The sequence below is a fragment of the Mandrillus leucophaeus genome, unplaced genomic scaffold (assembly GCF_000951045.1).
Source record: "Mandrillus leucophaeus isolate KB7577 unplaced genomic scaffold, Mleu.le_1.0 Scaffold95, whole genome shotgun sequence".
NCBI lineage: Eukaryota > Metazoa > Chordata > Mammalia > Primates > Cercopithecidae > Mandrillus > Mandrillus leucophaeus.
The window spans coordinates 4,627,794-4,655,121 of NW_012110363.1; the positions used below are offsets into that span (position 1 = coordinate 4,627,794).

Below are 27,328 nucleotides of genomic sequence, written 5' to 3' on the forward strand. Positions count from 1 at the left end.
AAGTGCTGGGATTACAGGTGTGAGCCACCGCACCCGGTCTAGTTCTTAAATTTTAATTGAATCTTTTAATACCTCACTTTATTCCCAAAACGATTTTCAGCAACTAGCAATTAAAATACAGCTACTAAAAGCCTTAAACCATTAACATGATATAAAAGACAAAAGTTCAGTGGTGAATGGAAAGCAAATGACAAAGAAAAATTAAGAAAATCCTTCCTGAGAGAAGTTCAGTGACTTCATCCAAAGCATAGTTATGAATTTCATAGCCATTAAGTCCAAGAGAGAAAATAATGACTTACATAACTCTCATAGTTTGTAAAGCAAAACAAACAAATAGGGAAAAACCAGACAAGTCAGCAAGAGAAATATATTTTTGCCTGATCCTGCACCCTGGAAGACATTTGTCACAAGTATAATTACATAAAAGGAATGAGGCTATGTAATAAATGTATTTAAAAAAAAGAAGTAATTTTTTTCATCAGTACTTAACAAAAACAAATATATCATTTAAAGTTATTTAAAGACAATTTGTGGGAGGTGAGTGTAGCTAATAACTAAATATATTTTTTAAACTTGTAAACAGTGTAAAAATAGAATGGCAAGTGTAGTGTAAAACTTGCGGTTAAAATGGAAGTGAAGGTTCCTAGTGTCCCACCTTATTTGAAGCAGATTATTGTAGGAATTGATTGGAAATTAAACTGAGCAAAGCTTATCGTCATTTTTGACTAGATAAAATAATGTGCGGAATTCACATTATTAAAGTCATCTCTAAGAGCAATATCATGGAAAATATAATACCTATAATGAACCAATAATTTTAAAAATTTAAGTTTAAAGAATTTGAAAAGTATAGAGATTTTGAAAGCATTACTTACTCAACCATAATTTGACCATTCAGAAGCTACCAGCATTAACTTGCTACTGCATTACTCGTCTTTTTTGTTAACATAGTTGAAGTTTCCTATACAAACCATTTTTATCAAATTTTTAATTAGCATTTCAGCATAATCAGGTATCCATATTACCACAACATCTTTTAAAATATACCATGTAATAGTATATTTTGTAAGTGACCTAATTTCCTTAATCATTCCTTGGCTGTTGAATATTTACGTGTTGTTTTTTCATTTTTCCCTATTGCAGATAACCCTGTAATCAATATACATGGATTATCTTAATTTAGTCTCTTTATATGAAAAAAATGCACTGGGGTTAGCGCTAATTTGACTGCCCTCTATTTCTGCCCTTCCTACTTCATTCTCCAGACCTTCATCTTCCTTCCCAACCTTCTCCATCCCATCCCCACAGCGTACACATAGACTCACATGAGATATGATTTTAACTTAAAGAGACAGCATCAGTTTTTAGACATCCACGACCAAAGTGGGTACTTGCAACTATAAAACTGTTTCAAAGTTCTTGGCAGATACTCTGTTTATATTAAACACTAAATCTAGGTTATGGTCCTGATCTCTTGTAACCCTGAAAAGAAGTCTCTGGAGATATTTGGGAGGAGAGGAAGAACACATGTCACCCCATATCTGAGCCAAAAAGCTCCTCTTGAACAGTCATTCACAGAGGTCTCCGCATAGCCACTGAGACACTTGCCTGCTCTCTGCAAGTTTCACCATAAAGGTCAGAAACTGGAAACCTACAAGCAGAAAACTCTCATAGACAGTTTTGTTTGTCCAATATTTTTAAATGTTTTCAGTTAGCTAATATCAGTTTTTAAATAGATAGTCGTATATAAAACATTGTATTTCTGGCTTCTTTGAGGAAGTTGGTAGACGTAGCTACACATGTTCCTATTCTAATATGGCAACAGATGGGAGAAGCTGTTGCACTTGGACATCTGGACACAGTCTACAGTGACATTGCCTGACCGCTGGAGACACTGGAGTCTGTAACTCCTGCGGTATGGGTTAGGGCTCCAGAAGTCAATGTGGAGGGGGGAAACATTTCTCATTGCTCTCAGGAATTGGCCATTCCCCATCGGAGCAGGAATCAAACTATATTTATTATCCTAAATAATAATATCATTATTCTGTTTAGCTATATGAATACATCATTGCAAATCTCTAATAGACTTTAGATGTATTTAGTCACATCCTAACACTATCACTATAGCCTCACAAGATGGCCAAGGTCATACACCTCATTCTCCCTCTCTTTCCAACACCCAACATCAGTGAAAATAGAATCCTAAGAAGAAAAATTGTCACTCCCATAAATAAACTTTTATTCATCCTTTACCCCATTTAAGCCAAAAGATTTTTTTAAAAACTTATTTGAAGAACTCCTGATTTAAAAAAAAAACAAAAAAAACTATTGACACTATCATTTGCCTTTAGTTCTCCTCGTTCTTGCTAGTTAAAAGTGATTTATTCCTCCTTTAAAGGTTTTGATTAGGCTAAAATAAATACTTTATTTTTAAGTGGCAGTTGTAATATGAACATTAAGCCTCATCACACATTATCATGTCAATCCTTAGTGGTATAAGAGCGGATTATTTCATTCATTTTGCAATGAATGGAGAACGGTCTGCTATTTTTAAAAAATGCATGAGCTGGTAAGTGTGTGTTTCCAAATGTTAATGCTCTACCATCATTTTAAGGTTAAATTAAAAGCAAACTTTGAAACCTTAATTTAAAGCATTGCTTAAATTGCCTAGGTAACACATGATATGCTTTTGTACTAAATGATTTTCTCATAGCTTTTCATTTCTTTCTTTTCATTACCCTCCTCTTCCTGGCCCCTCATGTCATCATGCCTTACCACTTCCCCTTGATTCAGTGGTCGGTTCTGTGCCAGTGCAATGTCTTTGCCAAGGTCTGGAGCTTGACTGTGATGAAACCAATTTACGAGCTGTTCCATCAGTTTCTTCAAATGTGACTGCAATGTAAGTAGAAAAGAATGACTTCATCCTGACAGCCGGGTAGCACCTGTAAAATTGTATTATAATTAAGACCATATCATTATTAATAATGTATTTTTATTCCAAGATGATGTCATTTTTCCTGGGTCAGGTATAATTACTGATATTTATTTTGCATTTATAAAATGCTAGACTCTACCTTAAATTATTCTTTATATTAGCTATTTAACCCCTCATAATAATCCTGTGAGGTATGGAGTATCACCATATTTTATGTAAACAAAAAAAGTCATCAATTGCGTGTGCTACTAAAGAAAAAATGGCTTCTAATTAAACTATTACATAGAGCTTTCCTATTACATAGAATTTTCATTTGACATTTATTGAAAGAATTCTTTTAGAATTTATTGGACCGACATTTTAATATAATCTGATGTGTAAGTTAAAAAAGAAAATAAGGTAAATTGGATAAGATATCCCCCCCAAAAACATCATATTTAAAATCTTTTCTGAATCACTTTATGAGTCATAGATGTTAATGTTGTTGTTTTCTTAAGGAATTCAAACTTGCGTATGTAAAAAAAAAATATCACCACAAATGGTGTGTTGATTTCTAGTACCTGTAGTGTTAGTTTCTAGTACTAATTTGAATTCAACAAACTTCAGCAACACAAACATACACATTTGACTGAAACTTTTTTACAAGAAATTAGTGGAGGACAACTATTTTAATCCAATATTTTCGCTGAGTTTCTTTTTTCATCTAGATGCCTTAGTGCCTTGTGGCTCTCACTTTTGGGTATATGAGGACAAAATAAGAGTAATTCTTGAGTTTATGAATATTGACAAGTGTTACCGTTTTCAAACCAGGCCACCTAATACAGCAATTGAAATACTTGATACATGAGGTAAGAGCTACAACTCAGAGTTCCGGTGCATAGTGGTTCCCTTGAATTCACAGATCTGGGAAGTTTACCCAATTTGTGGTAGCCAGGGAATATGAACTGAAAATATCAGCAGGGTTTTCCAAAAGAGGGAACATTTCCACTTGAACTAAGGAAAGGAAGAGCTCTTCAGTATTCTATCCTCTTCTTGCCCCACTGTGGCTCTTTCTCATAGCAATTAGTCCTGCTAGAAAAAAGTAATAATCCCCCAAAAGAACCTGAGGTCCTATGGAACACTTCTCTGATTTAAATTCTAACTGGAAATTCTGGGTATAAGTATTTATGAATAGTCTGGACAACACAGAGACAGTCCATCACTACAAAAAAATAAAAATTAGCCAGGTATGATGGCCCACACATATAGTCTCAGCTACTTGGAGGCTGAGGCAGGAGGATCACTTGAGCCTGGGAGGTCAAGGCTGCAGTGAGCTGTGATCAAGCCACTGTACTCCAACCTGGATGACAGAGTGAGACCCTGTCTCAAACAAAAAAATAATAATTTATGATAATTGCATTCTGTTTTCAGAGAAAAAAATCAGAATCCTTCTCCACCGCTGTATCAAATTACTAGAAAATCCAAATCAAAGGATATTCTGATGCAGCCAATTTCATTTTTCATTTTCCCACGAGTCAGATTTGAATCCATTCTTTAACAATTCAACCAACATTTGTAAAATAAAGAACATAGACAGAAAGCTGGAGGAATGGAGGGGAATAAGGCAACGGCTAACTAGAGAGGGCATGCCTCACACAAAGGGTGAATCATTGAATTAATTCCCATTCAATTTTTAAAAGTGTCATAATCTAATATACACATACATACATAAAGAGACGTGGGCAGAAAACGGTAACCTACCAGCTTTCAACCCCTGATATAAACAAAAAACTGGGACCAGGTCCTTGTAAGTGACTGTCTGCAAGAAGGCAAGAAAGAAGGAATCAAAGATGACTCCAAGGTTTCCGTTCTAAGCAACGGTGTGATCAGAGAATGGGGAGACTTGGTGGCAGTAACTGAGGAAGATTGGGACTCTGATGTTAGATGTTTTTTCCAATGTGAGATTAACAGGTCACTCAGTGGATATCTCCAACAGGCATTTGGAGATATACAAATAAAGCTCAGGAGTTTATGTCTACAATTTTTTTTATTTTATTTTTTGTTCAAAAAATAGCATTCTCTTGTGCTTTAGGTTGAGCCACTTGATTCCAGTTGTCCATTTATACTTTTCTTCTGCAGAACACTGGCTTAGACTCATACCTAGTCCCAGTCTGTTTGTTCAGTTCCATACAGAAAAAGAACTCTATGCTTTATAGCAAATACATTAAAAAGTAAGTATCAAATTTCATTAGTCAGTTCTTTCCAGACTTTGAGTTGGAACTGTTATAGGGAAATATCAGAAGAGGACTGAACCATGTGTAAGTATCAAAGAAGTTAATACTCCCAGTAATGTTTATTGAAGTTGGGATTTTTTAATAATTTCACATAAATGCTAATGAACAAAATGGGCAAACATAGATAGATATGATTATTTTTACTTTTTTCTAGCTGGATAAACACTAATTTTGACTATTTGAGACTTGACTTTAAGATCCTGGAATTTAATCACTAGAACTATATGATCTAATATGAAGAACTTCCTTTATAAAAACTAGAGCTAGCTTTGACAATAATGATTAAAATAGGCCATTTCTCTCCCACACACACAAACACACAAACACACACTCTCTTTGACTCTGTGAGCAATCAAAGTTGGAATGTCAAATTTTTAAATATAAGGATTTGTTATAAAGTATTTTGGGTTGTTCTATTCAATGAGAATAACAGCATCTACCTCTTTCTATCCCAGTAGGATATTGTGAAATATAGAGAATGTTATTTGTCAAAATATTTTATGTCATTTAGAAAGAAGTAACCTATAAATCCTAGACACTGTTAATAAAAACCCAACTTTGTAAGTAACATTACTTAGCAGTCTTTCAATGTGCCTCACTTTCCTCTATAGTAACTCTCCTCCTTCAAGTGCAATTAACCTCGTCCTCTTGGGTTCTCTCATAGAACCTCACTTGTGTCTCTTTTACATATACTAAACATTCTTGCTTATACTATAGTGAGTCGGGTCCTATTATCTACCTGAAATAGGAAAATGCCATGGCCTATATATCCTCCAAAGTTCCTAATAGAGTCTAATAATCCCTAAATAAATGTTATTGAAATGAATTTATAAATAAATACAATAAAAACAAAAGAAGTTGGTTGCCTCTTTAGCCCTGGGCTGTAAGACTGAAGTTATTATTCAAAGAAAATTCTCTATTTATAGATAAAGCATAATTTGTCCAAATACAATATACACTTCTTAAAAGCAGGTATTCAACATGTGCGAATGGCAGGCATTTGACATGTTTTTTTTGAGATAATCAATGAATGAATGAATACTTTTTTTTTTTTTTTTTTTTTTAAGACAGTCTCACTCTGTCACCCAGGCTGGAGCCCAGTGGCGCGATCTTGGCTCACTGCAACCTCTGCCTCCCAGGTTCAAGCGATTCTCGAAACACATTTTTTAAGAACACACTAAACTTTCATCTATATCCTTAAACTCAATTTTGTTTGTTTGTTTGTTTTTTGTAAACAGACAGGGTCTCACTGTGTCCCCCAGGCTGGAGTGCAGCGGTGCAGTCACAGCTCACGGCAGTCTTGACCTCTGAGGCTCAGGTGATCCTCCTGCCTTAGCCTCCCAAGTAGTTGAGACTACCAGCATGCACCACCATGCCCAGCTAATTTTTTTAATTGTTTGTAGAGATGGTGGGCGGATCTCACTGTGTTGCCAAGCTGGTCTTGAACTCCTGGGCTCAAGTGATCCTCACACCTCACTCTCCCAAAGTACTGGAATTATAGGTGTGATCCACTGTGCCCAGCCAAATCCAAATATTTAACAATTTATCATGACACAATATGAACATTTAAACAGGGTATAAAGCAGAATTTGGAATCTAAGTCAAGTCAGAATCATTAGCAGAGAAGAGATCCTCTATTAGTTAATATATACAAGGAAATAATATTTGGTGACGGCCAGCAACTGAGAGTAGTTTCAAGAGGGAATTACTTGTTAACCAGCCTTTGGTATTATTTATTTAAAAAGCCACTAAGTGTCTGATATGCGTAGTCTAGAAAAGTGATTTTTAACTTTTTTTCTTTCATTATTGTTTCCCTTCCCTCAGGAAGCCTTTTTAGACTTTTTTTTCTATTTGTCCCCTCCTGTGAAATTTTAATACTACAGATATTATATATATTATAGTACAGTATACTGTAGTACACTACAGACGTGCTACAGGCTCAGTGGCTCACGCCTGTAATCCCAGCCCTTTTGGAGGCCGAGGCAGGTGGATCACGAGGTTCGAGACCATCCTGACCAACATAGTGAAACCCCGTCTGTACTGAAAATAAAAAATTTAGCCAGGTGTGGTGGCCTGTGCCTGTAATCCCAGCTACTCAGGAGGCTGAGGCAGGAGAATCACTTGAACCCGGGAGGCAGAGGTTGCAATGAGCCGAGATCGTGCCACTGCACTCCAGCCTGGGCCACAGAGCAAGACTCCAGCTCAATAATAATAGTAATAATAATAATACAGATATACAATATATGTTCTTGTGTGTATCTGTGCGTTATACATTTAAAAAGTAAGATTTTTTTTAATTTTTTTTTTTTTTTTTTTTTACTTCTTTAAGAACCAGTTCTCACCTTCATTGAGAGTACACGTTCTTCTAGACTCTAGAACAGTGTTTCTCAAATTAGATTCCAAAAATGTGTTCCAAAGAGTCCAAGAAACTTTTTTCTAAGAAGGATTCATCACCAAGTTTAAGCAACACCACTTCAAAACCTAAACATTGTTAGTGCGTATTGTGTAAAACTGTCTTAACCTGAGTTAAGTTAACCTCCAGACAATGCAGATACTTATTAGTATCTGCTGCATGGTACTATATAATGATAGTACTAATAATATATTATTAGATACCATCTAATCCAAATCCCTCGTTTCACAGTTAAAGAAACTGACTTGGAAAAGTTGTGTGTGATTCATGCCAGGAACCCCAGCTACACTGGTTTTTGATTTTTTATTGTTTCATTTATTTTGCTTTTTCTACATTACATTGCTGTTCTAAAACAAAAACTTAAGGGCTTGGGACCTTTCCAGTACAACCACAATTACACGGATCTGGTCTGTGTCAAACTGCTTATTAAATTGTGATACAAAAGAAAATCTTTCTTTACAACTTCTTAGAAGTTGAAATGGAATCACTTACTGAATAAAGATGATCCAGTTATAGGTACCAATTGATGTTTTCCTTCATTACTAATTTTAAGATGGTGGAATGTGAGCAATGAAATATTGAGAAATACAATATTTAATTTCTGGAAAGTGTTTTTTAAACCGAAAACACTCTTTTTATTGTCACTCAGAAACTGAGATGCCTTCTAATGTTTATTAAATACAAATAGGAAAGAAAAACATAACTGAAAATCAATTTTTTCAATTCTTTTCTTTAACATTTTTGTCAGAATTTCAGTCATAATCAAAATTTAAGAAAATATGAATAGCTTTAATAGTGCAAAACTAACAGCTAGACCTTGTTCAAGTGATATGATAAATATGAGAGAGATAATCATGAAGCAAAATGTTCCCTGAAAGCTAGTACTAAAGTAAATAGTTTATAATTATCCCTATTGTTGTAATTTAAAAGTAAAGAAAAAACAACTTTAAGAACCAAAATTTACATTTATTTCAGGTCACTTCAGTGGAACTTAATAAGAAAGCTTCCTCCTGATTGCTTCAAGAATTATCATGATCTTCAGAAGCTGTAAGAAAATATTTAATTCCTGGTATTAAAATTAACTAGCATATTTGGGCATATCTGTTTCTTCCCGCTTCTGTGAACACCAACACTATTCCATGGCTTATGTCTAATCCCTATTCAGGGAAATATTTAGCTGTTAACTGAAGACTTCCAGGTAGCATTTTTTTTTTTTCTGAGTAATTTTAGAAACCATTCTAGAAAAATTTCAAACACCTGTTTCCAAAGGAACTGGAACATGTGTGCCGTGAATCCTCCTACCACACTCCCCCAAAATGGAGATACTTAGAAGCCTTTATCTCTGCATTATTCTGGCATGGAACACCTCAGCGCTCATTTTAGAGAAGAATGTAATGATCTTTTGCCAGATCTACCATCAAGAAAGTGAAGACTTTTCTTCCATATGTTTTCAAATTCATTCTCTACCTAAAATAGCAAGTCACTGTGGGTTGAAACCTCTGAGCATGTCTTGGAGACTTGATTCCATTTTCACATCTGCCTTGTGAGTTGGGTTTTATTTTGGCCTTGAGTAGCATCTGACATGTTAGCTTCCCTTCAGAACTCTCAAAATCCACACTAGCCCATGTGATGTTTACCTGTTATTTAGGTCAACTTTGTGACTTAATTATGTTGTCCTATGGTGAATTATTGGATTTAGATACTCTGTACCTAAATCACACTAAGAAATATCTCAGGATTCATTGTTTCATTTTTATACCAATAGAGATTGGTTCTTGTTTTGGTTTTCCAATAGGGAAACCTGATAAATTAATATATATTTGCACATTTGTAAAGATAACAGATGAAAATTGAGTGGAATCAGAAGAAAAGTTAACCCACTTCCTTCAGTGAAATATTCTAAAATCCCAGATAGTCTGCAGAAATATCTATTTCATATTTGAAAACTGACTTTTCAAAATTTCATTCTGAACATTTATCAGTCAAAAGAGAACTTATCACAATTAGACCTGACAAAACTTCAAGAGTACACTGGCTTATGCTATTTTCTGATTTCTGGAGACTGAAGAATTTTTCTGTAGCATCACCTTATGTCCACTTGATTTAAAGGAGCTAGACTATGAATCTAAATATCAAAATTCAGATTTATATAATTCAGTGGCTTAGCATTTTTGCACAACAAACATTGAATTAATTCTCTTTTTTGAACTAACCACCATACTAATGTGGATGAATTAATTCCTGAATGACCAATTTGTTCCATATAACAAAATTGTCAAAATAGCCTAATTATTTAAAAATTTCTAACTGGTTATTAAAGTCTATACCTTTAGACCTCCAGGCAATGCAGTCTATTCCTTAGTAGATCATTATAGCACTAGAAATAAACAAACAAATACGTGATAAATGAGAACCATTCATTACCTACTACATGATTGAGCCCACAGCATATCAGGTTCAGTTGCATAATAATTATTTTTTAAGAGAGAGTGTGTCACTCTGTCATTCAGGCTGGAGTGCAGTGGTACGATCATAGTTCACTGCAACCTCAAACTCCTGGGCTCAAGTGATCCTCCCACCTCAGACTCCTAGGTAGCTAAGACTGCAGGCATGTGCCACCACACCTGGCTTTTTTTTTTTTTTTTTTTAGAGATAGGATCTCACTATGTTGCCCTGCCTGGCTATTCTCAAACTCCTGGTTTCAAATGATCCTCCTGCCTTGGCCTCCCAAAGCTCTGGGATTATGGGCATAACCCACTTCACCCAGCCCGTAATAAATTTTATAACATTTCACAATCAAAGTTAGATGTTCTTGCATGTTGGAGAAATAGGGTACTTTTCAGGCAAAATTTCTAATTAACTGAATGTTCGCTCATATTGATTTCTTTCTTGTTGCTTCTAAAAGTTATAACAAATTACATACAAACTTTCAGGACACTCTAAAGAACAGTGGTGACCTGCACTCAGAACAAGAAGGCAGCCTTGAAGTCCTTACTTTATCATTCCCATAGTCTGGGGCAAGTACACGTGGAAGTGCAAACCTTTGTGTGTGTGCAGTGATGCAATAGTGTGTACTCTGGTACCCATTTCCTTTGACCTCCAGTTAACTCAAGGTCGTATTTTCAGTATTACTTTAGTTAACTGTGTAAGCCTGCATTCTTGTCTTGACCTTCCAATCTAATTTATATTCTTCTAGTCCTGATTATTTTTATTTATGTGTTCATCTTTTGCCACTTTTACTCCTCGTAAATTTCCCCCAAACAGTTTTTGGAAGAAGGTTTTGTTATCAAACTAATGAGATCAAAATTGACTTGGGTGACAGATTTGTGATTAACATAGAATATGGTTTGGGACATTAAAAAACATCATACACTTTTAGGTTGGCTAGCACTGTCTTGAGCACTTAACAAGCTTAAAGAATTATAACAAGGCCTGTATTAAAAATCTGCTTCTAGACTTCTGATTCATGGGGGCTTTACTATGTGTTAACATTTTATTTCTAGAAAATTCAAATAGTAAGCTTTGGCTGTTATTCATTCACCTTTACAACTAGAATTTTGAAATACAAGCCAGCCTAATTGTACATAAATTTAATAGAAACATGAAGTGACATGATATCTGGCTTCACTAAATTATTTTGTAACGTTTACCTTTTTCAATTTTTAAAATGTTTAATTGTCGTCAAATATACATAACATAAAATGTAGCATCTTAACCATTTTTAAGTCTACCTTCAGAGGCATTAAGCACGTTCATATTGCTACACTACCTACCATCACCATCATCCATCCACAGAATTCTTTTTGTCTTGCAAAAGTGAAACTCTGCTTTCATTTTTTTTTCTTTTTAATAATCATTTTCACAGGTACTTGCAAAACAATAAGATTACATCCATCTCCATCTATGCTTTCAGAGGACTGAATAGCCTTACTAAACTGTAAGTACCAGTGCGAATTCATCTGCCCATTCCACGGTAGTCTGACAGCCTAGACTATTCCAATCCAAACTAGCCTCCCTGTCCATGACAGTCCCAAGGATCCATGCAAGGAATGCTAAAGGCGCAGTAGAGCACCATAGCTAAGAGTGTGGGATTGTGAGTTAGACAGGCTTCAGTCTGAGTCCTGATTGCCTTACTTACTAAGTGTGTGACCTTGAGCAATTTATATTCCTTTTTTTTCTTTCTTTCTTTTTTTTTTTTTTTTTTTTGAGACAGAGTGTCTCTCTGTCACCCAGACTGGAGTGCAGTCACTCAATCTCAGCTCGCTGCAGCCTCTGCCTCCCGAGTTCAAGCAATTATCTGCCTCCGCCTCCCGAGTGGCTGGGATTACAGGCGCCCGCCACCACGCCTGGGGTTTCACCATCTTGTCCAGGCTGGTCTTGAACTCCTGACCTCATGATCCACCGGCCTGAGCCTCCCGAAGTGCTGGGATTACAGGCGTAGGCCACCATGCCCAGCCAATTTATATTCCTTTCTAAGCATAAGTTGCCTCTACTATAAAATACAAATTATAATAGTTCCTACCTCTGGGATGTTGTAGGAAACAAGAAAATCCATGGGAAGCGTTAGGCACACTGTGCCTGACACATACTAAGAATTCAGTGTACATTTGCCCTGGTGACAGGAGTGATGACTGAATGAACTTAGACAAAGTAAAAGCCTGATGCAGCCAAGCAGGGTGGCTCATGCCTACAATCCCAGCACTTTGGGAGGCTAAGCTGCGAAATCCCTTGATTGCTGGATTGTACTACTGCACTCCAGCATCCAGTGTGAGCCATAGAGCAAGACCCTGTATCTAAGGGGAAAAAAAAAAAAAAAAAAAAAGGCCTGATGATGATATTTGTGATAAAGAAGAAAAAACTCAAAGACTTCTCTAGTTAATCAATTATTCTTTTTTCACTAATCCCACTTTTACAAATACATGAAATACTGTAAGGTTAAAGAAATAAAGCTTTTTGTGGTAAAATATACGTAATCTAAAATTCACCATTTAACTATTTTTAAGTAGACAATTCAGTGGCATTAAGTACATTCACATTGTTATGGAACCATCATCATCATCCACCTCTAAAACTTTTTCATCTTCCCCAACTGAAACTCTGTATTTGTTGAATAATAATTCCTCATATCTGTCTCTCCCCATTTCCCCCTCTCCCCAGCCCCTGGCAACCATCATTCTACTTTCTGTATTTATTAATTGGCTACTTTAAGTACCTCATAGAAGGAGAATCATAAAATATGCAGTTTTTTGTGTCTGGCTTATTTCACTTAGCACAATGTCTTTAATGTTCACATGTTGTAGCATGTGTCAGAATTTCCTTTTTTAGGGCTGAATAATAGTCCATTGTATTTATATACCACATTTTGTTTAACTGTTTATCTGGCAGTGGACATTTGCGTTGTTTCCACCTTTTGGCTGTTGTGAATAATGTTGCCATCAACACAGAAATACAAATATCTGGTTCTGGTATATACCCAGAAGTGGAATTGCTAAGCCAGATGGTAATTCTTTGATTTTTGAGGGACTGCCATTTGATTTGATTTTGATTTTTTAAGGGACTACCATACCGTTTTCCACAGCAGCTGTACCATTTTACTTTCCAACTAGTGATGCACAGGAATTCCAATTTCTCCACATCCTCACCAACATTTGTGTTCTTGTTTCATTTGTTTGTTTTGACAATAACTATCCTAATGAGTGTGAAGTGGTATCTCACTGTGCTTTTTTTAAAAAAAAAAAAAAAAAAAAAAACAGGCTTTCTCAAAGCTCCATTTTATTGAGTTCTGCCATGCAGCATTCTAGAAGTAACTGGAAAGAAATATAACCAAAAATCACATGAATACATAACTCCCTGTATTTCCATTTATGTCCCCTTATTTTCTATCTATCCTGTTCTCTATCCTAACGCAGGAAACCCATTCCAGTCAGATTTTTAGCTTGTGGTATCAGAGTTTGGGATTGAGTCAAGAAGAGCATCTAGTAATTTACTAGCAAAATGGAAGAAGAATGCAGGAGACTCAAAGCCTTAACAGTAACCACTTTAGCCATGTCCTCTCCCCCTCTACCCCATCCCTGCTCTTTTATGTCTTAGCAAAGTACCCAACGTCAATATTGGATGCACTCTCGTCAGACTCCTGACTGTCTTCTTTCCATATATCTTTGAAAATTTACTAAACATCTGTTTGGTTTAATGTTCAGTGGATGTAGAGGAAGCTCTTGAAAGGCAGTACATAACTGGAGAGCAAACTTAAAAGTGTTCTCCATCTCTTTTCATAGCTTTTCTATAGTGCTGGAATATTGTTGAGTGTTAAAGATGCCACATATTTCTAGTTAAATAATCATTAGTCCCAGCACTTTGGGAGGCTGAGGCTGAAGGATCACGAGGTCAGGAGATGGAGACCATCCTGGCTAACACAGTGAAACCCCGTCTCTACTAAAAACACAAAAAATTAACCAGGCATGATGGCACATGCCTGTAGTCCCAGCTACTCAGGAGGCTGAGGCAAGAGGATCGCTTGAACCTCAGGGACAGAGGTTGCAGTGATCCAAGATTGTGCCACTGCACTCCAGCCTGGGCATCAGAGGGAGACTCCATCTCAAAAAATGATAATAATAATCATTAGATACCTGATGATTCATGGATCTAAATAATCATTAGATTCGTAAGTATTCATTAACCCTCATAGAGTGCAAATATTTTAGGTAGACACCATGAGGGCATAGAAGGATAACTCAGGCTTGCTCCCTTTAAGTAGTTATACCTTAGTGTTTCAGGTAGAGCACTGAGCCATCACTGGGGAGAGGCAGGACTCCTGTTCTCTAGAAGCTTATGATCTGAAATGGGAAAACAATGCCAACTTATATACAACATTAGAGAACCATTTTTTAAAAGTACTTAAGTTCCAAACCTGTGTTGCTGAAACCAAAACTGCTATTATGGTTCACTGAAAGGAGTGATTATCTCAGGTCCAGAGCAGTAAAGGATGGCTCTGAAAAAATGAAGAGGACTGGGCAAAACAGGTGAGCACAGGGAGCAATAGTGGATCAAATGCCTTTTACCTGGAGGCTTTTTGTATAAGAGAACCCCCTGAGGTTGTAAGTCATTTCTTACCCCTTACTGTGCCCACCTGGGCTCCAGGTTTGCAAAGGAGGGAAGGAAGAGGCTCTATCGTGGGGTGCCATTGCTCACTAGCCCTAAGCAAAAGTCAAACCCAGCAAGAGAGAACAGATTCCTGGCAGGAGAAATTCTACAGGATGTTTATTCAAGATATGAAAGACTGAAGAAGAGAAAGAAATCCGTGTGAATCCTGTGTTAGTGGAAGTGAAACTTGAATTCTTACTTGCATGTGAATCATAAGCAGAAAGAAAAAGGAAAGAGGGAAGAAACTGGAGTAAGAGGCGTGAGCACAGACACTGCTATAAAATATAATGTGTACTGAATATTTATGGCATGCATTGCCTCAAACATTAAACCACAGGAAGGAGATCCTGATATTATCCCCATTTTAGAGTTGGGGAAGCTGAGGCTTACAGGAATTCATTGCTTGCTCAAGGTCACTGTTAATAAGTAGAGGAGTCAGGAATCAAACTGTTCAATAGCAGATTTAGTGCAGTGAATTGCCACATGAGAGAGACTGAGACATGAGTGAACGTGACAAGAAGAGGAGACCAACACAATAGAACAGAGTTATTTCACTTCGCAGAGGAGTGGGATGTAAAGATGGGTGAGGCAGAGTCAAACTCTTTAGCAAGGGATGCAATACCCTTTTGACCAGAACAGGCCCTCGCCTGCCTCCTAGGTTTATCTCCTGTCTCTCCTCATAGCCCTTTCATGGTAAGGCCCCAGTGAATTACCTGGTGATTTCTTAACTTGTCAGTCTCGCATACCTCTTGCTTTTGTATAAGCTATTTCCTCTGACTAGAATAGCTCCTGCCCATTCTTTGCTTTGTGAATTGCATGTCTTCATCCAAGACTCTTCTCAATTGTGCCTCTGTTTAGTAAAGCCTTCTCTTGTCTCCTCATTCCTCCACACTCTGCAGTCCCTACCCCTAACAAAGCTGGCTGCTTTCTCCCCTGCAATGGCAGAGCAACCATGCATTATACACTTCCCTCTGCTTTCCTTGACATTACAAAGTAATCTGTTCACATGCTGTGGCTTCTCCAGACTCAAAGCCCCTTAAAGAAAGGGATGGCATGCTTAGCACAGTGCCATGGGGTAAGTATTCCAAGTAGATTAATGAATACATGAATAGATGAATGAATAGATTGATTAATTAATTATGGGGAAATTTAAAACTAGATATGATAAGGTAAGTGATAGCAATTCTCAGAGATTCAAAGGCAGGGAAGTGGCATGATGAGAATGCTATATTAAAAAAATTTAAGATGGGTGATTATTGTTTTTACTTTTCTTATTGTAAGACATCAAAAAGATACAAATTTATTGTAGTCATTTCTCCTCTTCCAGGTATCTTAGTCATAACAGAATAACCTTCCTGAAGCCGGGTGTTTTTGAAGATCTTCACAGACTAGAATGGCTGTATGTTTAATTTATGTGGCATTTTATAGCAGTAATTTATAGGTTCAAGAGATATATAAATGAATTAATTTTTTTCTTCTGGCTGGCAGGATAATTGAAGATAATCACCTCAGTCGAATTTCCCCACCAACGTTTTATGGACTAAATTCTCTTATTCTCTTGTAAGTACTAAACTAAAGCAAATATTTCAATCAAAAGCAAAGACGTGAATAAAAATTAATGCTTAAATTTAATACGATTAAATTTGGAATTGTTAAAACCCCAAAGAGGTCTTTTCAATGAAAAAGCTTTTCTTAATCATATTCTATAAAGCTATTTATAGTTCCAACAATTTTAAAAGATTTTCTGTCTTTTAGAATATTAGCCCATAAAAACTGAATATATTCTCACTCTCATATTTTATCACAATATTCTTTTTGTTGTTGTTGTTGACATGGAGTCTTGCTCTGTCACCCAGGCTGGAGTACAGTGGCATGACCTCGGCTCACCACAACCCCCGCCTCCCGGGTTCAAGTCATTCTCCTGGCTCAGCCTCCCAAGTAGCTGGGATTACAGGTGTGTGCCACCACGCCCAACTAATTTTTATATTTTAAGTAGAGACAGGGTTTTACCATGTTGGCCAGGCTGGTCTTGAACTCCTGACCTCATGATCCACCTCCCTCAGCCTCCCAAAGTGCTGAGCCACCGCGCCCAGCCTTTATCACAATATTTTTAAGTACATCGTTACTGCTCTATACAGGCAGACCTCAATGATGTTGTGGGTGTGGTTCCAGACCACTGTAATAAAGCAATAAAGCAGTATTGCCTTGTCACAATAAAGCAATTCACACAAATTTTTTTGGTTTCCCAGTGCACATAATAAAGTTATGTTTACACTATACTGTAGTCAATTAAGTGTGCAATAACATTATGTCTAAAAATGTGCATACCTTAATTTTAAAATTCTTTGTTGCTAAAAAGTGCTAACAGTCATCTGAGTTTTCAGCGAGTTGTAATCTTTTTGCTGGTGAAAGATCTCATGTCAATGTTGACAGCTGCTGACTAACCACAGTCGTGGTTGATGAAGGCTGGGGTGGCTGTAGCAATTTCTTAAAATAAGATAACAGTGAAGTTTGCTACATTGATTGACTCTTAATTTCATGAAAGATTTCTCTGTGGTATGAAATGCTATTTGCTAGCATTTTACCCACAAGAGAACTTCTTTCAAAATTTAAGTCAATACTCTCAAATCCTGTCATTGCTTTATCAAATAAGTTTATATAATATTCTAAATACTTTGTTGTCATTCCAACAGTGTTTGCAACATCTTTCCCAGGAGTAGATTCCATCTCAAGAAGCCACTTTCTTTGTTCATCCATAAGAAGCAACTCCTTATCCATTCAAGTTTTATCATGAGATTGCAGCAATTCAGTCACATCTTCAGGCTCCACTTCTAAGTCTAGCTTTCTTGCTATTTCCACCACATCTACAGTTACTTCTTCCACTGAAGTCTTGAACCCTTCAAAGTCACCCATGAGGGTTAGAGTCAACTTCTTCCAAACTCTTGTTAATGTGAATATTTTGACCTTACTTTCATGAATCACAAATGTTCTTAATGGCATCTAGAATGATGAATGCTTTCTAGAAGGTTTTTAATTGACTTTGCCCAAATCCATCAGAGGAATCACTATCTATGGCATCTATAGCCTTACCAAATGGACATCTTAAATAATAAGACTTGAAATTTAAAATTAGTTTTTGATCCATGGACTGTAGAATGGATGTCATGTTAGCGTGCATGAAAACAATATGAACCTCCTTGTAGCTCTCCATTGGAGCTCTTGGGTGACCAGGTACATTGTCAATGAGCAGTGCATCTTCAAAGGAAATCTTTTTTTTCTGAGGCCCCAAGAGTGGGCTTAAAGTATTTAGTAAACCATGCTGTAAACAGATGTGCTGTCATCCAGGCTTTGTTGTACCATTGGTGGAGCACAGGAAGAGTAGACTGAGCGTAATTCTTGAGGGCCCTAGGATTTTTGGAGTAGTAAATGAGCATCAACTTTCACTTAAAGTCACCAGCTCCATTGGCCTCTAACAAGTGAGTCAGCTTGTCCTTTGAAGCTTTGAAGCCAGGCATTGACTTCTCCTCTCTAGCTATGAAAGTCTTGTATGGTATCTTCTTTCAATAGAAGGTTGTTTCATCTACTTTGAAAATTTGTTGTTTAGTGGAACCACCTTCATCAATGATCTTAGCTAGATCTTCTGGATAACTTGCAGCTTCTCCATTAGTACTTCGTGCTTCACCTTGCAATGTTCTGTTATAGAGATAGCTTCTTTCCTTTCCTCATGAATGAACATCTGCTAGCTTTAAACTTTTTTTCTGGAGCTCCCTCACCTCTCTTATCCTTCATAGAATGAAGTAGAGTTAGGCTTTGCTCTGGATTAGGCTTTGGCTTAAAGGAATGTTGTGGCTGGTTTGATCTTTTATCCAGACCACTAAAACTTTTTCCATCAGCAATAAGGCTGTCTTACTTTCCTATCATTTGTGTGTTCATTGGAGTAGCACTTTAAATTTCCTTCAAGAATTTTCCCTTGCATTCACAATTTGGCTAATTGGTGCATGAGGCCTGGTTTTTTGACTTATCTCAGCTTTCGAAATGCCTTCCTTACTATGCTTAATCATTTCTACCTTTTGATTTAAGGTGAGAAGGTATATGAGCAGTATATCTTGAAAGGAAATCTTTTTTTTTTTTTTTCTGAGCAGTAGGTCTCAAGAGTGGGCTTAAAGTATTTGGTTAACCATGCTGTAAACAGATGTGCTGTCATTCAGATTTTGTTGTTCCATTGCAGAGCACAGGCAGAGTAGATTTAGCATAATTCTTGAGGGCCCATAATTCTTGTGGGACTCTTCCTTTCATTTGAACACTTAGAAGCCATTGCAAGGTCATTAATTGGCATAATTTCAATATTGTTGTGTTTCAGGGAATAACAAGGCCTGAGGAGAGAGAGATGGGGGAATGTCTGGTTGGTGGAGTGGTCAGAACACACACAACATTTATGGACTAAGATTGCTGTCTTGGCTGGGTGCGGTGGCTCAGGCCTGTAATCCTAGAAATCTGGGAGGCCAAGGCAGGCAGATCGTCTGAGGTCAGGAGTTTGAGACCAGCCTGACCAACATGGTGAAACCCCATCTCTACTAAAAATACAAAATTAGCCAGGTGTGGTGGCACATGCCTGTAACCCCAGCTACTCGGGAGGCTGAGGCAGGAGAATCTCTTGAACCTGGGAGGTGGAGGTTTCAGTGAGCCGAGATTGCACCATTGCACTCCAGCCTGGGCAGCAAGAGTGAAACTTTGTCTCAAAAAAAAAAAAAAAAAAGATTGCTGTCTTATATGGGCATGGTTTGTGACACCACGAAACTACTACGATAGTAACATCAAAGATCACTGATCACAGATCACCACAAACAATACAATAATAAAAAATTTGATGGCTGGGCAGGGTGGCTCACGTCTGTAATCTCATGCCTTGGGAGGTCAAGGAGAGAGGATAACTTGTGGCCAAGAGTTTGAGACCAGCCTGGGCAATATAGCAAGACCCCGCCTCTATGGGAAAAAAAAAAAAATTGTTTTTAGTTAGCAGAGCGTGGTGACACATGCCTGTAGTCCCAGCTACTCAGGGGGCTGAGACAGGAGAATCACCTGCGCCCAGGAGTTTGAGGCTGCAGTGCACCATGGTCACACCACTGCACTTCAGCCAGGACAACAAGGCAAGACCCTGATTCGAAAAAGGGAAAAAAGTTGAAATATTCTGAGAATTACCAAACTGTGACACGGACACACTAAGTGGGCACATGCTGTTGGAGAAATGGCTTTCATAGACTTGCTCAATGCAAGGTTGCCACAACCTTCAATTTTAAAAAACGCAGTATCTGCAAAGTACAATAAAGCAAAACACAATAAAACAAGGTCCGCCAGGTGGAGTGGCTCACACCTGTAATCCCAGCACTTTGGGAGGCCGAGGTGGACAGATCACCTGAGGTCAGGAGTTCAAGACTAGCCTGGTCAACATGGTAAAACCCCATCTCCACTAAAAATACAAAAAAAAAAAGCCGGGCATGGTGGTGGGCATCTGTAATCCCAGCTACTCAGGAGGCTGAGGCAGGACAATTGCTTGAACCTGGGAAGCGGAGGTTGCAGTGAGCCAAGCTCGTACCACTGCACTCCAGCCTGGGCCACAGAGCAAGACTCTGTCTCAAATGAAATAAATAACTAAATAAATAAAAATAAAACAAGGTGTGTCTACATTAATCTTGGTAAAGAAAAAAATTTCCTTTAAATCATCTCCTTTCCACCATTCGTTGTTGAAGGGTTTAGGCTTTTTTTTTTTTTTTTTCAGTCACTAGCATTACTGCTTTCCTCTATATAATAGCTTATATTTGTCAAAATTTTATTACTATCAAGTATTTTAATATAATAAGACTTGCAGAGAAAAAAATAGAGGGAAGGCTGGGCATGGTGGCTCATGCCTGTAATCCTAGCCCTTTAGGAGGCCAAGGTGGGTGGATCATTTAACGTCGAGAGTTCGAGATCAGCCTGGCTAACATGGTGAAACCCCACCTCTACTTAAAATACAAAAATTAGCCGGGTATGGTCGCACATGTCTGTAATCCCAGCTACTCGGGAGGCTGAGGCAGGAGAATTACTTGAACCTGGGAGGCAGAGGTTTCTATGAGCCAAGATCGTGCCACACCACTTCAGCCTGGGTGACAGAGCCAGACCGCATCTCAAAAAAAAAAAAAAAAAAATTAGAAGGAAAAAACTAATTTAGTGGATGTGTGTAATTTCATAATAATAACAATAATACCATGTTTGACCCAAGATGAGAAGAGAACCAGAAAAATGTGACTTGTCTTTTCCCTTTTCAGAGTCCTGATGAATAATGTCCTCACCCGTTTACCTGACAAACCTCTCTGTCAACACATGCCGAGACTACATTGGCTGTAAGCAATTGTGTCTTTTTTCAAAGAACTCAATTAAATTTTCTGTTTTTACCTAATTCATTCCAGGTATCAGATTGTTTTAGGTTTTCTTTAAAATGATAAGGTTTTTAACATCATATCACATTTCTTCAAACTGTTTTAACATGATTTTTATGTTAAACATCTACATTATCTAAACTAAAGCCTCTAAACTCTCAGCAAAATAAAACACCTCAAAAAAATAAAATAAAATATATATATATATATATATATACACACACACACACACACACACACACACTGGAGCCAGGAAGAAGAAAGACAGAAGGAATGTCCTGGCATCTATATAACATCTTCGCCTTTCCCTGCTGATATACTCACCTTCTAATTTGGTACAGAAAGACTAAGTCATTTTAATTTCACTCTAGAATTCTGAATAATAAGAATATGATATTTAGCAATTTTTTTAACAACTTATCATGGTAAAATATGTTCCATGGAATATTTACACAGTAGCTTTGCTTGTAGTGATAAGTATCACTCCACCATTCCAAACTCAATCATCCAGTAAATTTGTCTATTTAGAATACAAGTAAAAAATAAAAGAAAGAAATAATCAAAATAACTATTAACAAGTTCAGTCGACAAACTGCCATATGCTGTATCATATAAAAACTCCCTCTGTCTCTTATTTTACAAGAAATTCTCACAAGTTGGTTGTTTGATTTCTAAGCTCATACCAGATTACAAATGTCAAACTAAAAGGAAGAGGAAAAATTAGAGTCAGAAGCATTGATTGTAGTCAGAGGTAACAACTACCAACTTGATAAAAAAGCGTAAGTGAGAAGTGCTATAAAAAGCAATGACAGTAATTCAAACTGTACTAATTTGCAACCTCTCAGAAAAAAACAAACATCCTGAAAAGTTACTAAGTCCAGTAGGCATTTTGGTATGACAGAACAATGCTCTACTATACATTGAAAACAAGCTAAGCCATAAATTAAAGGGCAAATTAAGTTCAATATCCTTCATTAAAATTGAATTTTGGTTCAAATGAATACATTAGCATCTATTACAGCCTCAGTAATCCCAACTTAGTAATTAAGCACAATTGAACAATACTTACGTAATTAGCAATTAAAATGTGTGCATTTAGACCAGAAGCAACTGTGTGTATTATGTATTATGTATTATGTACAGGCAATAATAAACCTTGCCTTTGTTTATAAAAAGGCAAGAAAATATACACTATACCTCAGATAAACATCAATATGATTAAGATTTATTACTAGAAAAATTAAAATTAAAAAATAAAATTAAAAATTTTGTTACTAAAGTTTTCATATGTAAATTCTAGCTATCCAGAACAACTTATTCCATATGAATTCCTGATAGTGAATATTATCCTGATTTTAATTCTACTACTAATAATACTTTTCTTTATAATTATTCACCTTTTTATAACTGATCACAGCATACTTACCGTGCATGAACTTTCATTTAGCAGAGCATGAACTAGAAAATCTGACAGATTTGTTGGCCAAACATCATTTAAACTGTGATGTAGGGGAAAAATACACACAAAATAAAGAGACAGATGACAGCCCAGGAAATTATGCTTGTAAGATATTTGCAAGACAATAAACTGAAACCTCTATTAGTTCTTGCAAAGCAATGAAAAACTGTAAATGTCACAATAAAAGTTGTAAAATTCAAAAAGAAAGAAATGTAAGTAATAAGTAAGCATAAGGACAGATATGGCAATAGCCAAAGGTGAACTAAAAGTCAAGAAATAAAGTAAACTTTTCTTTTGAGATGAAATTAAGCAAGTTTATTTATTAGCCAAAGAAGTCAATATGAAAAGCTTGAAAATACAGAAGATGATGAAAATACGTAATAGTGCAAAGTACTAGAAGACATGGAAAAGAATGAAAAAATGAAATGTGATCACACACACACACGCATACACACAGCAGTGAAAATGGACTATCAGTACTTCAATCAACATGACTCAATTTCAAGAACATATGAATTATTCAAGAAAAAGTCACAGAAGACTACATATATTATAATTCCATTCCTATAATATTGTGATTAAGATATAGAAAGCCACGAGACAACAATGCTTCCTCTCTACCAATAAGAAAGAGCTTTATAATCTACAAACTCATAATTTTCTGGAGCCCATCAGTAGGCTACAGTCATAAGGTAGCCAAATAAATGGAATTCTAAGAAACAACAAGGAGATGTGGGACATACATACTATTTCTCCTTTGGCAGAGCACAGGATGAAGAGTTGGCTGGCGTGAAACCAGGTACAAAGAAAGCTGCTAAAACTTTAATGAACTTGTAAGGTTAAGAGTGGGCTACTATAGTGCTTTAGAAGAACTGGGAACCCCATATGCAAGGGTAAGATGTAGCTATCTTCAATAGGCTCTTTTTCACTCAGCTCCACCAATCAGAAGAAAAACTAGGAGTAGGTAAGGAAACCAGACAGAGCCCTTATTGGTAGCACACAGACACAAAACTCTACCTTCTTCTCTAAACTCACCCCTCTCAGGGAACAAAAGCATTAAGCCTTTGGGAGTGGGACAGAAAATCCTCCTGCACCCAGGGACCAGGCAAATATCCCTTACTTCCATAGGAGGAATAGAAACTAGAGCATTCTGCCCCAGGGTACCAACAAAAAAAAACCCACTCCAGCCCAGGATCTTGCACGGATCAAAGCAGTGGGTAGTGCCCACTTGGGTCATGGCAGGAAATGCTCTTATGAGAGTTTGGCTTCTGGGGAAGGGGGAACAGCAAAGCTGAGACAGCCCCATCCCCAAAAGGGTAAGAAAAAAGAAGTTCATTGTCAAATTATAAAGCAATCAACAAAACCAGAACCAGCAATAACTCAGATTTTACAACTTCCAAACAAAGACATTAAAATGCTTATGACTAATATGGATAATATGCAAGAACATAAAGAAAATCTTAGCAAAAGATGGAAACTACAAAAGAGAAACAAAAATTATTTCAACAGCCTTAGCAGCAGACTGAACACAGCTAAGGAAAGAATCAACAACCTTGAAGATAGGTCATAGAAAGCTTTCAAATTGAAATGAAAAGAAAAAAGAGACAAAAATAAAGGCAAAACAGAGAATCCAAAAGCTGCAGGATAATATAATTATCTAACAAATGTGTAAATGGAGTCACAGAAAAAAAATAAAGGAAGAACAGAACAGAAGACATAGCTGGAGAAATAATAGCCAAGAATTTTCTTATGTTAATATAATACCACAAACCAGAAATCTAAGAACCTCAGAAAAATCCATGCAGAAGTCAAGAAAAACTAGACAAATTATAGTCAAACTGCTGAAAACCAAAGATAAAGAAAAGTATCTTAAGGCAATCAGAGAAAATAGAAACATTATACACTGTAAAACAAGGACAAGAAACGCAACACTAACTTTTTTTTAAAAGCCAGAAAGACTATGGTAATATTGAGGAAAAAGATTTCAGAACAAGGATTATCACCAGGGATAAATGAGGGATATCATATAATAATAAAAAGATCAATTAAGCAAAAATATGTAATAATCCTAAATGAGTAAACAGTTTCAAAATACATAAAGTGAAAAACAATAGAACTGTGAAGAGAAATAGCTAAAAGTCAAAGGATGTTATTTAAAGCTGATGAATCTTTGGCCAAGCATGGTGGCTCACACCTATAATCCCAACACTTTGGGAGGCCAAGGCAGGAGGATCCCTTGAGCTCAGGAGTTTGAGAACAGCCTGGGCAATGTAGTGAGACCTTGTCTCTATTAATAATTTTTTTTAAAAAAATTAGCTGCGTGTTTAGCTGGGCGTGGTCATGGGCACCTGTAATCCCAGCTACTCGGGAGGCTAAGGCAGGAGAATCCTTGAACCCTGGAGGCGGAGGTTGCAGTGAGCCAAGATCACACCATTGCACTCCAGCCTGGGCAACAGAGTGAGACTCTGTCTCAAAAAAAATAAAAAGTAAAAATTAGCTGAGCATGGTAGCATGCACCTGTAGGCAGTCCCAGCTACTCAGGAGGCTGAAGTGGGAGGGTAGCGTGAGCCTGAGAGATCAAGGCTGAAATGAACTATGGTTGTGCCACTGCACTGCAGCCTGGGCAACAGAGGGAGACCTGTCTCTGGAAAAAACAACAAACAACAACTGACAAATCCATAGATTAGACACATAGTGGTTCCCAAGGTGAACACCAATAAAAAGCATGTAATGAACCAATATTATATGGTAAAGAGAGGCAGAGGAGCAGAGAGGAAGACAATGTACACAAATTTTATCATTTCTTAGTATCATCAAAAGAAAGAAGGTATAGTGCATTGGGTAAAGTTATAAAGATTGCCAATAGAATATACAAACCTTTCTAAATATCGTAAAAAATACATTTTTTAAAACACCATTAGGTTAAGATAAATATTACACAAAAAAACCTGAGGTGAAAGTTTTTTAAACCTACGCAATCATATAATAATATTTTTAAATAACAGACTAAGGCCAACTCTATTATATCAATAAATATAAGTAGGCTAAACTCACCTATTAAAAGAAAAAAGACTGAGAAAGAAGACCTGGAAAGATATTTCTCAAAAAATACTTACACATGGCCAACAGGCATATGCAAAAATGTTCAACATTAATCATCAGAGAAATGCAAATTAAAACCACAATGAGGTATCACCTCACACCTGTTAGAATCTCTATTATCAAAAAGACAATAGATGACAAGTGTTGACAAGGATGTAACTAGAAAGGAATTCCTGTGCACTGTGGGTGAGAATATAAATTAGTACAGCTGTTATGGAAAACATATGGAGCTTCCTCTAAAAATTAAAAACAGGACCGGGTGCAGTGGCTGATGCCTGTAATCCCAGCACTTTGGGAGTCAGAGGTGGGTGGATCACTTGAGGTCAGGAGTTCAAGGCCAGCCTGGCCAACATGGTGAAACCCCATCTCTACTAAAAATACAAAAATTAGCCAGGCATGGTGGCGGACACCTGTAATCCCAGGTACACAAAAGGCTGAGGCAGGAAAGTCACTTGAACCCGGGAGGTAGAGGTTGCAGTGAGCCAAGATCACACCCCTGCACTCCAGCCTGGGCGACAGGCAAGACTCCGTCTCAAAAAAAAAAAAAAAAAAATTAAAAATAGAACTACCATATGATCCAGCAGTCCAACTCTGGGTATATATCCAAAGGAAATTCCATTAGTATGTCAAAGAGATATCTTCACTGCCATGTTCATTGCAGCATTAGTCACAATAGCCAAGATATTAATCAACCTTATTGTCCAACAACTGTTGAATGGATAAAGAAAATGTGGTAGATATACACAATGGAATACTAGTCAACCTTAAAAGAGATCCTGTCATTTTTGACAACATGTATGAACTTGGAGGACATTATGCTGAGTGAAATAAGCCAGAGACAGAAAGAAAAATGCTGCATAATCTCATTTATATGTGGAATTTCTTTTTAAGTTGAACACATAGAAACAGAGAGTAGAATCATGGCTATGGGTCATGGCAGGGGGAATGAGGAGATATAGTTTCAAGGGTACAAAATTACAGTTATGAGATGAGTAAGAATACAGATCTAATATATGGCATGAGGACTATAGTTTAATAATACTGTATTGTATAGTGGAAATTTGCTAAGAAGGTAGGGTTTAGGCACTCTTACCATTAAAAAAATTAACTATGTAAGGTGATGAATATGTTAATTTGCTTGACTGTAGTAATCATTTTACTATGTACTGTATATCAAAACAGGCTATACACCTTAAGTATGTACAATTTTTTAAAAATATGTCATGTAATTGCAAACAAAAGAAAGCAAGCATCATATGTTTTATCTAAGTAGGTGGAATTCTGGCCAATATGCATTAAACAACACAATGACATTTTAATGCTATAACTGCAATTTCCAATAAAAGATACCATATTACGAGTCTATACACACCAAAGAAATTAATATAGCAACCAAAACAAAAGAAAATGTAGACATACGTAAGCAGTAAGAGATAATCCACCACTGGGCCAGGCGTGGTGGTGCCTGCCTGTAATCCCAGCACTTTGGGAGGCCCAGGTGGGTGGATCACCTTAGGTCAGGAGTTTGAGACTAGCCTGACTAACATGGTGAAATCCTGTCTCTACTAAATACAAAAAAAAAATTAGTCA

The 27,328-nt window shown here is 36.8% G+C and overlaps 1 protein-coding gene across 6 annotated transcripts in view; it reads left to right on the top strand.

Annotated features, from left to right (window-relative positions):
* The window catches only part of RXFP1 (relaxin/insulin-like family peptide receptor 1), a 139,919-nt gene that overhangs the window by 82,976 nt on the left and 29,615 nt on the right, over positions 1-27,328 (top strand). For all 6 annotated transcript variants that reach the window (XM_011970515.1, XM_011970510.1, XM_011970512.1 and 3 more), the window contains 6 exons: positions 2,794-2,899; positions 8,597-8,668; positions 11,487-11,558; positions 16,089-16,160; positions 16,250-16,321; positions 21,067-21,141. In XM_011970515.1, the coding sequence (XP_011825905.1) occupies positions 2,898-2,899; positions 8,597-8,668; positions 11,487-11,558; positions 16,089-16,160; positions 16,250-16,321; positions 21,067-21,141 (365 nt within the window). In that variant the 5' untranslated portion in view covers positions 2,794-2,897. The remainder of the gene's footprint in view (positions 1-2,793; positions 2,900-8,596; positions 8,669-11,486; positions 11,559-16,088; positions 16,161-16,249; positions 16,322-21,066; positions 21,142-27,328) is intronic.